The sequence below is a fragment of the Erigeron canadensis genome, chromosome 7 (assembly GCF_010389155.1).
Source record: "Erigeron canadensis isolate Cc75 chromosome 7, C_canadensis_v1, whole genome shotgun sequence".
NCBI classification, from domain to species: Eukaryota; Viridiplantae; Streptophyta; class Magnoliopsida; order Asterales; family Asteraceae; genus Erigeron; species Erigeron canadensis.
This window is the reverse complement of record NC_057767.1, coordinates 27,052,898-27,066,185: the sequence shown is the minus strand read 5'-3', so window position 1 is coordinate 27,066,185 and position 13,288 is coordinate 27,052,898. Positions and strand designations below refer to the sequence as shown.

The 13,288-nt window shown below is 27.7% G+C and overlaps 1 protein-coding gene across 1 annotated transcript; it reads right to left on the bottom strand.

The window, feature by feature from the left end:
- Window positions 1-11,638: 11,638 nt before the first annotated feature.
- LOC122609195 (protein FAR1-RELATED SEQUENCE 5-like) lies at window positions 11,639-13,288 on the bottom strand. The gene is made up of 2 exons (XM_043782252.1): window positions 13,090-13,288; window positions 11,639-12,468 (listed from the first exon to the last, which is right to left on the bottom strand). Exons 1-2 carry the CDS (start codon window positions 13,286-13,288, stop codon window positions 11,639-11,641), a joined length of 1,029 nt encoding a protein of 342 aa, XP_043638187.1.

Sequence of the window (13,288 nt, the reverse complement as noted above, 5' to 3'; positions counted from 1 at the left end):
AAAAAATAAATTAAAACCCTAAAAAAATCATATAAAAAAATGGATAAATAAAGATTAAATGTACCTGAATTTGAAATTGACTTTTCAGAATCATCAATAACATTTTTCCTTTTCATATTTAACGATTTAGACTGCTCAACCATGATTTTTTAAGATGATAAATATAATATTTTACGGAAGTGCGGAGATAGTGGAGGAATTGTACAAGGGACGGAAATAATTGTACGACGGTAGGATATAATAGATTTGTATCGGCGGTACGACGGTAAGAAATAATATAACGGAAGTATAATGAAGAGAAACAGAGATCAAAATCAATCGCCGGTTTTAGTGTGTGTTTGTATCCGTTTGTGTGTACGTGTGTGAAGATGAAGGATTTTGGGGGGAAAAGAAGTACATAATGGATTATGTGAAAAATACAATACTACCCCTACGTTTTATATATTTTCTTGAGAAGATATGTGTAAAATCATATATGATTCACAACAGTTTTATGAATTAAATCATATATGATACCACTTATGGGTTTTTAAACATTTCGTTTAAAATCATTTTTTATTTTAAATAGGTTTATTTGTATGAAACTCATTTTTCCTCCTACATGATTAACATATTAATATGTATGACTTTCTATAGATTTTCTCTAAATTTTGTGTAAAATAATTTTTGATATAAATAGAGGATTTTGTGATAACATTTTCATATATGATTTTCTATAGATTTTCCCAAATTTTGTGTAAAATTTTTTTTGAACTTGAATAGGTTTTAAGATTATATGAGTAAAATCATATATAATTTTTTATAGTTTTTCCTTTATTTATGTTTAAAATCATTTTTGATTTTGAATAGCACAATTTACTCAGAAAAATTTGATTAACTAAATGATGCATAAAATCATTTTTGATTTCGTATTGTCTTTTTATGAATGAGATGGGAGTTACCTAAATGTCTTACACAAAATCATATATGATTTTGTATACTTGCTTGACTAATTACGACTAAAATCATATATGATTTTGAATAGGATTAACGATATCAAACTCATTGTTTTTTGTCTATATTTATTAATAAAATCATATATGATTTTGTATAGTTTTTCCCCCATGCAAACGTAAAATCATTCTTATGGATAATTCAAAAATGATTTTGTATAAGTATGAATAAAATCAAAAATGATTTTGTATGAATAACTCACACTATGTTTAAAATCATATATGATTTCAAACGGTTATATTATTATGCGACTTATTTTTGGTTTTGACTCGATGTAATATACAAAATCATAAATGAGTTTCTAAACTTTTCTCCTAATGTATATGTAAAATCATTTTTGATTTTGCATAGGTTTTCTAAATGATGCATAAAATCATTTTTGATTTCGTATTGTTTTTTTATATATGAGATGGAAGTTACCTAAATGTCCTACACAAAATCATATATGATTTGGTATACTTGGTTCACTAATTATGACTAAAATCATATATGATTTTGAATAGGATTAACGATATCGAACTCATTTTTTTTTTGTCTATATTTATAAATAAAATCATATATGATTTTGTATATATATAAACTTCATGCTTTAAATCATTTTTGATTTTATATGATTTTCTTTCTATGTAACTCATTTTAAATGATATACAAAACAAACGTTGTACATATCAGAAACCTATAAAAAATCATATATGATCTTGTATGGATAATTCACCCTATTTTTAAAACATATATGATTTCAAACGGCTATATTTTTATGCAACTTATCAGAAACGCTATGTTTGTATGCGTTTGTGTGTACATGTGTGAAGATGAAGGAATATGGGGGGAAAAGAAATATATAATGGACTCTGTGAAAAATACAATACTACCCCTACGTTTTATATATTTTCTTGAGAACATATGTGTAAAATCATATATGATTCACAACAGTTTTATGAATTAAATCATATATGATACCACTTATTGGTTTTTAAACATTTCGTATAAAATCATTTTTGATTTTAAATAGGTTTATTCGTATGAAACTCATTTTTCTTCCTACATAATTCACATATTAATATATGTATGACTTTCTATAGATTTTCTTTAAATTTGTGTAAAATAATTTTTGATATAAATAGTGGATTTTGTGATAACATTTTCATATATGATTTTCTATAGATTTTTCCAAATTTTGTGTAAAAATTTTTTTGAATCTTAATAGGTTTTAAAATTATATGAGTAAAATCATATATAATTTTTTATAGTTTTTCCTTTATTGATGTTTAAAATCATTTTTGATTTTGAATAGCACAATTTACTCATAAAAATTTGATTACGTAATTATGTAACAAGCAAAAATAAAAAATAAAAAGAAAAAATTAATTAAAAACTTGAATACGTATTTAATGCACATAACTGTTTGACAATTTAAAAAAAAACAAGCGTTGTATTCTTAAATTTTCAATATTAACCGTTTATTCTTGTACTTAACTTCTCTATATAAACCATTCTTTGAAATAACCTTTTAAAAAAAAATTTATCTTCTTCTTTTTCTTTTTCTTTTTCTTTCTTCTTTCTAGATAAAATATCAAAAATGGATCCTTCCTTTGTTTTGCCACGTCCACCATCTCCAATAGTGCCAATTACTTCAATCAGAAACTACTATTCTTTGAGGGGTGATCACTACAACCAAGATATTTGAAAGCATACCGAATTCATAAATAATGCTAAAGACCGATCTATTATTCTTCTGAATGAAATGGAAAATATTATACTAGAAATTGATGATATAAATTGTCAACATGATACTGTCATGAAAAGGTTTTTCTTTTCTCTTTTTTATATGTAAAATAATTTTCTTATATACTATAAAAACTGTTAAATTTTTAAATGTTTTTTTTTTGCAGCTATCTAGTCCCACTATCCGAAGAGATTGTTGAAGAAAAAGAATACTGGGTTTCAATGTTCAAGAAAGTAATGGAAAAAAAAGGAAGAATTTGAAGAAAAGATTGGAAAATTCAACAAGGAAGAGAATTATATTCGAAGAAGGAAACAAATTGTTGAAGAACTTATAAACTATGCTCCAAAGTATTAGATTTAATATTTATTATTTGTTCTAGAATTTTATGTAATGATAAATGATGTAATATTTTCACGAATTATGATGAAATGGGTTTGACTCTGTATGTTTAAAATCATATATGATTTTAAAAGAGTATCTTTTTATGGAATTCATTTTGATGTTGACTCAATGTTCTACACAAAATCATATATGATTTTGTATTGTTTTACCTTAACACATTTGTAAAATCATTACAGATTTCGAATATGAAAGTGTATGCTAAAAATCATTTTTGATTTTATATATGATTTGTTTAAGGAAGCCATTTGCTTTAACTAAAATAAAATCATATATGATTTTGTATATGTTTTCCCAAATGCATACGTATAATCATTGTTATGGATAATTCAAAAATGATTTTGTATGAATAATTCACACTATGTTTAAAATCATATATGATTTTAAACGGTTATATTATTATGCGACTTATTTTTGGTTTTGACCCGATGTAATATACAAAATCATAAATGAGTTTCTAAACTTTTCTCCTAATGTATATGTAAAATCATTTTTGATTTTGCATAGGTTTCATAAATGATGCATTAAATCATTTTTGATTTCGTATTGTTTTTTTATGAATGAGATGGAAGTTACCTAAATGTCCTACACAAAATCATATATGATTTGATATACTTGTTTCATTAATTACAACTAAAATCATATATGATTTTGAGTGGGATTAATGATATCGAACTCCTTTTTTAATTTTATTACAAAATCATATTATATTTTATTACAAAGAAAAATAAAATCATATTTGATTTTATTCATAATCATAAATGATTTTAAGCATACATTGTGAGATACCCATACAAAATCATATTTGATTTTATTACAAAGAAAAATATTTAAAATCATTGTTTAGAATCATATATGATTTTTTATATGCTTTCCATACAGAATCATAACTTATACAAGATCAGCTATTGAAAATCAAAAATAATTTTACGTATACATGGGTAATAGTTATAGAAAATCATATATGATTCTGTATAGCACAATGTAACAAAATAAAATGATTTTCTTACATTGAAACTTATTCATAATCATAAATGATTTTAAGCATACATTGTGAGATACCCATACAAAATCATTTTTGATTTTGCATAGGTTTCCTAAATGATGCATAAAATCATTTTTGATTTATCTGAATTTTAAACACAAAATCATTTATGATTTTCAAACTCTATAAGTAATATTAATCATAATTTTCAATGGCTTACAAACTGTTTACAAAACATACACCATTCAAAGTTTCCACAAGTCTATCAACAACTGAAAAAAGTTTCCATCAACTTCCAAGTCTGAATTTCTATTTAGAAACATTTTGTTTTTGCATTGCAACAAAAACCTTTGCCATCTTTTTCCAATCTCTTTTTTTTCCATATTCTTCAACCCTTTGAATATTACTTGAAGCAAGATTGTTGGCTTGATGTACCTGAATCATTTTGTTATACCTTATCCTGAGATTGAAAATTTCTTCAAATTGACCTTCAGACTCTTTTGGAATTGAACAATCCCAATTCTGTGGCTTTTGACCATCAAAACATTCCATGTGACGCATCAAAAAGACGCCACAATCAACAAAATTTTTCTTTGTATTCCATTTTAGTTTCATTTGCTTTAACTTAAGAGAAATAATCTTGTCGGCCATTGGATGTTTCTTGTGATTCAAATACCTACAAAATTGATTATGCTACGCATAACAGAATTTTTAAAATAAGAAAAATCTTGTCAAGCACATGAAAAATATATAAATATAAAAATACATGAAAAATAATTAATACTTACAACAACATTTATGACATTGCTATATTTTGCTTCAAAATTGTTGCCAACATGGATGTTGTCAAGCACAATTAATTCTGGTTTCTTCCTCAGGTCGTATACGAAACAGTAAAAGTGCTGTGAACGACACATGGGGAAGAAAACCTGTTTACAAGTGAAAATAAAAAGCAAAAAAAATATCAAGAACCATACAAAGTCAAATGCAGTTCATATCAATAACCTATACAAAATCAAATATGATTTTATGCATAAATTTGGAAAACCAAATTATTTAGATATCAAGAAACCTATACAGAATCAAAATTGATTTTGTACATACCAGATCAAACTGTTGAAAATTACTCAAATCTTCATTCTTTCCAAAGAACGTACGCACATTGATGTCAAACAACTCATAAAGTTGTTCCTCTGTTTTCGTCTTTTTTTCACTAAAAAAATTCTTCAGACTGGTTGTTTAAAGAATATGTCAATACTATTGATAAAAACTGAATGAATAAGCAAATAGAAATTTTACAAAACTATGAAAAGAACTTACAAGTATTGAAGTGTTGAGAAATATTTTTCTAACATCTACTTTTCCTCTCGATTGTTCTTGGAAGTTCAAGAGAGCTGACCAACAATCAATTACAGAAACATCCACATATGATCCTGGTTTTAAAGTTTGCATATTAAGACGAAGGGCATTCGACTCTCCAAAGTACTTGTTTGACGTGAAAATCATTTCCCTAATATCAAAAAAGATAAAGTGAAAATCAACAATTAAGGACTGCAAAATATTTATTGTAATATATAAAACTATAAGTGAAATAACAAAAGATGAAACTTACACTTCATCTGCTTCATTATTACAAAACATTTCAACTGCATACACAACCTCTGATGTCTTTAGCTTATCTCTAGCAGGTGTGAGAGTAAACACAAATGGAGAAAGCAAAGCAGCAGATGGTTTTGAAGTACGTTTTTCAAAAACTGCCTGCATAACAGCTGGGCTTGAAATTGCCGTTTCATTCTCAGTATCAACCACCAATTCAACATTCTCAGTTTGGATGTCCACTAAAGTGTTGGAGGTATTCAATGCCAGTAACAACTCAGCATCCACATTTTCAATATCTTCTGACTCTTGTAAATTTAAGTTTTCATCAACAATAAGATTCATTTCCACAGTCTCTTTTAAATTTACATCTTCCACATCAACCGACTCAACTGTATCATTAACATCAACCTTTGTCAATTCTGATGCATTATCTTTGATTCCTTCTTCCACAAAATCTCCAGGAGTCTTTGACACTTCTAATTCCAGGTTTTCAACAACCATTTCTTCATTATTACCTCCATCTCTCAAAACTAACTCATCTTCAACCTCATTGTTATCATTACTATTAAGAAGGTCACGCCAATTACCACCTTCTTCATCTGTACCCTTTTCAGCACTTTCATAATCATTATTTGGAAGATTTATCGAATCAACCACAGAAACAATCAAATTAGTTGCATCCACCTCTTTTTCTTTTAACAAACCATCAACAACCCTTTCATCCAGTGAAAAAAGTTCGGCCATCTTCTTTCGGCTCTTTAAGAAAATATCGTCATTGCTGAACTCTTTTGATATATCATTAAAAGTCTCCATTAAAAAATCCTTCATCTCACTTAGAACACTAAAATTGTTATCAATCAACTCCAGATAACCCTAAATCATCACATATCACATGTTAGATAAATTATTGTGCTTCACACAAAATCAAATATGATTTTACATAGGAAAATATAGATTCAAAATTTTATAGATAATCCAAAATCATATATGATTTAACAAAGAATAAAAAACTACCTTCTTCTCATTCATTTCTAACAAGTTGTCATCTCCTTCTTTGTTGCTTTTGGTAATTTGCACAACTGGAAACGTCCCAAACGATCCTTTCTTCATTTCTTCAATTCCTCTTTCTTCAATGAGAGCATTTGTCCAATTCTTGAAAATTGGTTTTTTTGCACTGATCGGTTGAGAATCCGCTTTCGTAGAATCAAGATACAACAACTACAAAAGAAATACAAAAAGGAATTTCTTATAAATCACATAAACATTAATACACAAAACTTATTAAAAATCAAATTTGATTTTAAGCTTACAGTGTGAAAAACATATAGAAAATCAAAAATGATTTTCTATATTAAATTTATAAAAAACAAATGATTTCTTTACAAAGAAACATATTCAAAATCAAAAATGATTTTTACACATACATTTTGAAAACAATTATGAAAAATCAGGTACTATTTTTTATGGCACATTTAAACAATCAACTTTAGTAAGTATGAATAAAAATGCACTCACATATATAAAAGTGTAGGGTCCATCGTATGGTTTTGTGTACGGATTTTGTTCATTCCAATGGATTTTACTACAGCCCAAACTTTTCAACAGCTCACCACACCAATCAATTTTTTCTACCTTTGTTTCCCTGTTTATATAACGCAGAACACTCCGATCAAGACGACCAATGCTGTCACATTTTATCATTGTGTTGTAAAACACCATCAAGAAGTTCATTTTGAACATGTGGTCAGCTTCTTGATAATTCATGTAATCTGCAATGGTAGAAGCTCTAACTTCTTTTTCTTTTACGCCTTCGTTTGAAAATTTCTTAAACCATTCTTTTTCAAATTCTTCTGAATACTCATTTGAATCCAAAGTAGTACCTTCAGAAGTGGAAATCCCAAGGACGTGATATACGGCATCTCTGTCACATATAATATCTCCTTTAGCTGTCCTGATCACCATCTCAATTTCTTTGAAAGATTTCACAATATAATAACCGAGTTTTAGGTTGAATTTGGTTATTGAGAAGCCAAACAAACCTCCAAATCCCATCTCGGAAACCATTTTCTTCTGAGATAAACTCAGTGATGACATCATTTTTGCAGAGGTTTTGGTGATGTCCTCATTCTAATCGACAGTAGATTAGAACCGACACGATTTGAAATTGGATTTGCTATTGTCAATTGTTTTTGATTATCATTTTTCTTCTTCTTCTCTTTAGTTACAATTTGCTTCTTCGAAGTTTTTTGATTATCACTTTTATTCTTCTTCTCTTTACTAACTCTTTGCTTCTTGACAACTTTAACTGGCAACGGAACAATCTCCCTTGAATTTCCTTTTTTACTTGATTTAAGTTCTGCCAATGTGAGATTTAGATCATCTACAGTATATAAAAATCCGTATAAGATATTTTAGATTATAAATTGTCAAATGTGAGTGACATATAAATAACTATACAAAACAGATACCTCTAACATCTAAATACATAATCAAATATGATTCTATGCATAATGGCACAGGTAACTAGAAACTAAAAACAAAATTATATATGATTTTAAAAAATAAAGTTAAAAACTCAAATCTACATACAAAATCATATATGATTTTAAACATAGAGTTACAAAAACAGACACCTCTAAATTCTACATACATAATTGAATATAATACTAAGCATAAGGACACAGGTAACTAAAACCTCAATAGAAAAGCATATTGGATTGTATTAACAAGGTTACAAAACTCAAATCTATATACCAAATCATATATGTTTTTAAACATACAGTTACAAAAACCTATATCTCTAAATTTTATATACACAATCAAATATGATTCTATTCATAAGGACACAGCTAACTACAGCCTCATTACAAATTGATATTTGATTGTAGACTCAAAGTTAAAAAACTCAAATCTATATACAAAATCATATATGATTTTACACATAGATTTAAAAAAACATATATCATTAAAAACTCTATACATAATCAAATATGATTCAGTACACATAGTTAACTACATAATCAGTGGACTGTAAGCATAGAATTAAAAATTAAAAAAAATAAACTAAAACCCTAAAAAAATCAAATAAAATTAAAAAAATATTAAAAAAAATTGAATTAATAAAGATAAAATATATCTGAATCTGAAATTGAGTTTTCAGAATCTTCAATTACATTTTTTCCTTTTCATATTTATCGATTTAGACTTCTCAGCCATGATTTTTTAAGATGATAAATTTAATATTTTAAGTGACGGAGATAGTGGAGGAAGTGTACGACGGACGGAAATAATGGATGAAGCGTACGACAATAGAATACGGATATCAAAATGTAATGGATTTGTATTGACGGTACGACGGTAACAAACAATGGCAGAGAGAAACAGATATCAAAATCAATCGCCGGTTTTAGTGTGTGTTTGTATGTGTTTGTGAGTACGTGTGTGAAGATGAAGGATTTTGGGGGGAAAAGAAGTATATAATCGATTCAGTGAAAAAGACAATACTACCCCTACGTTTTTTATATTTTCTTGAGAACGTATGTGTAAAATCATATATGATTCACAACAGCTTTATAAATTAAATCATATATGATACCTTATGCGTTTTTAAACATTACGTTTAAAATCATTTTTGATTTTAAATAGGTTTATTTGTATGAAATTCATTTTTCCTCCAACATGATTCACATATTAATATATTACTATCTATAGATTTTCTCCAAATTTTGTGTAAAATAATTTTTGATATAAATAGTGGATTTTGATTTTTTGATATAAATAGAGTTTCTATAGTTTTCCTCTAATGTATGTGTAAAATCATTTTTGATTTTGCATAGGTTTCTTAAATGATGCATAAAATCATTTTTGATTTCGTATTGTCTTTTTATGAATTAGATAAAAGTTACTTAAATCTCCTACACAAAATCATATATGATTTGGTATACTTCGTTGACTAATTACGACTAAAATCATATATGATTTTGAATAGGATTAATGTTATCGAACTCATTTTTTTTTGTCTTCATTTATAGATAAAATCATATATGATTTTGTATATCTTATCCCCCATCCATAAGTAATATCATTCTTATGGATAATTCAAAAATGATTTTGTATAAGTATGAATAAAATCAAATATGATTTTGCATGGATAATTCACACTATGTTTAAAATCTTATATGACTTCAAACGGTTAAATTTTTAAGCAACTTATTTTAGTTTTGACTCGATGTAATATACAAAATCATAAATGAGTTTCTATAGTTTTCCTTTAATGTATGTGTAAAATCACTTTTGATTCTGCATAGGTTTCCTAAATGAAGCATAAAATCATTTTTGATTTTCTATTGTCTTTTTATGAATGAGATGGAAGTTACCTAAATGTCCTACACAAAATCATATATGATTTTGTATACTTGGTTGACTAATTACGACTAAAATCATATATGATTTTGAATACGATTAATGATATCCAACTCATTTTTTTTTGTCTACATTTATAAATAAAATCATATATGATTTTGTATATCTTATCCCCCATGCATAAGTAAAATAATTCTTATGGATAATTCAAAAATGATTTTGTATAAGTATGAATAAAATCAAATATGATTTTGTATGGATAATTCACACTATGTTTAAAATCTTATATGACTTCAAACGGTTAAATTTTTAAGCAACTTATTTTAGTTTTGACTCGATGTAATATACAAAATCATAAATGAGTTTCTATAGTTTTCCTTTAATGTATGTGTAAAATCATTTTTGATTTTGCATAGGTTTCCTAAATGATGCATGAAATCATTTTTGATTTCGTATTGTCTTTGTATGGAAGTAACCATACGACTTCAAACCCTAAACCCTTAAGCGTACCGTATGCACTCATCCCCCTCTTGTAGGCTTTAGCATTTTGGGGTTGAGCATTTAATCTTTTAGAATGTAACTTTCCCCTCGGGTTTTACTTTGTAGCTTAGGGTTTAGGGTTTGAAGTCGTAGGGTTAGCCTAACGGCTAATCTAGCCTAATGGCTAATCAATCATCAACTTCTAACCAATTGTCATTTTGTAATGAAAAATCAATCATCAACTTCTCCCATTTTTCCTCGAAAGTTATTGGTTCCATGTGAATATTCCAAACTATACTGTCAAACTTGCTCTTGAAGTCTCTCTCAGTTTCATCTTCTATACTTGGAGTTGCCTCTCTTATCTGTATAAAATCAAAATTGATTATTCACTGAAAAAATCATAATTGAGAAAAACAGTATACAATCCTTTTTGATTGATAACAGACGTCACCTTTGTTGGCAGTTTTTGTGTTATGTGCCACATGCACAGCCTATGCTTTGCAGTCTTAAATATATTTTTTATTCCAATCTCCATGGCTTTGTCTTGATCTGTTACCACCATTGTTGGCTCTTTCTTGAAGTTATCCATGAAACATTTTAGAAGCCATGTGTATGTTTCTTGCTTCTCATCTCTTATCAACCCAGCAGCAAAGGTTACGCATTTGTTATGGTTGTCTATTCCCGTGAAAGGGACAAACATCATGTTGTACCTGTCATCAAAAACCATATTCATGTACAATCAATTTCAATTCGTAATCTATTATTGTTTAATTTTATGTTCATAATCATATTTGATTATGTATAGAGATTATACAGAATTCTGTTTTTGTAACTGTATGTGCAAAATCATATTTGATTTTAAGAACAAATATTTAAAATCATAAATGATTTTACTCATAAATTTGGGAAAACCATTTAAAATCATAAATGATTTTACATATATGGTGTAAAAAACCTATACAAAATGATATATGATTTTATACATATAGACAATAAAGTGATTTTAAGCATACACTATGAAAAATTTATATATGATTAATGTATAAATTTTAGACAAGGCAAACGAGTTCTATGCAAATAAACCTATTTAAAAACTAAAAAATATACCTGTTTGTCCGATACGTTGCATCAAAGGACATTATGTCGCTGAATTCTTCATAGTTACGCCTTGCTACATTATCGGCCCAAAAGAGTGAGTGCAATTCAGAGTTGTCAACCTTATACTCAAATGCAAAACTAGGTATATGTTCTCTCATTTCCATCATTTTGTTAACTAAAATTTGAGCGTCACTTTCATTGATGTACACATTTAGGTCCCTCTTCCAGTTTCTGAAATCATCAACTGTCCCGTTTACATTTAACGAGCTCCCCTTCAAGTTACTGTACAGTTGATGAGCTTTTGTTGGTCTAACGTTTGAGATGGAGGCGTTGTAGACAAATAGCTGCTCTGCATATTTTAGTTGTCTATCTGTTTTGCATAGATGTCTATACTCTCGCGGAACCAATTCTTGATTATGAATTGCATGGAAATCAGCTATTATGTATGTTTCGTTCAAGTAATCCAAGTCAAATCTCACTCTAGCTCTACATCCAGTGGATTCCATGCTGCTTTTTCTAACTTGTTTTTCATTTCTTTCTAAACTATCTATGTTAACCTTCTTTCTTTCTCCAGCTCTGTGACAAAGATAGTACTTTTGTCTTACCAATCCCGACAAATTAGTTTTCTGGCTCCCTTTTCTGATTTCAAAACCAGAATAATAAACATACTTGTGGTACATCTTACGACATCTTTCAAGTGATCCATAGTTTCTTCCTATCACTGGTTGTCTTTTGTAATCAACTATTGGGACAAAAAACTGCGATCCGTCCGGCGTTTGGAATGTTCGAGTAACATTTGTTTTAGGTATTTCTTTCAGCACGGGAACTGTATTAGAATATACAGGTCAGAAATAAGTGCATTCAATGCGAAATCATACTTGATTTTACACTGATAGTCTTAAATAGTAAATTATACCTTAAAACGTAAGACTTGAACAAAATCATTAATGATTTTGTGTAAAATCATTTTTGATTTTCAATAGCTTATTTTGTATATGTTTTTCACAATCTACGTGTAAAATCAAATATGATTACAGGAATAACATCACGCGTAACTAAAACGTCAATACAAAATCATATTTGATTGTACTAATAAAAGTTACAAAACAAAAATCTACAGAAAGTACATACAAAATCATATATGATTTTACACATACAGATAATTAATCAAATATGATTCTGAACAAAATTTTTTATCTATAACAGATAATTTACGAAATCATATTTGATTCAATACACGAAATCACACAAACATATACAGTTATACTGCACAAAATCAAATTTGATCCTAAACTTAAAACTAGTCAAACACATGTGCTTTGAAACATGAATAATCATATTTGATTCTACTACATACTTTTAGTTAAAATCTTCATAAATAATCCTAATAAATTTAAAAAAATTCATGATAAAATTTAAAATAAAGAAGAAAATAGATTAAAATTACCGGAAAATGTCTTTGAAATATCTGCATAATTTTCTACTTCCGAAATTATTTCTCTTTCATCAACTGAATTAGATGTTGATGTTGACGGAGCTTTGGCCGGAAATCTAGTTGGATTGATTGAATCCACCGAATTCGATGAAGATGATGACGGAGCTTTCGCCGGAGATCGAGTTACAATATTAGGATCGATCGATTCCAT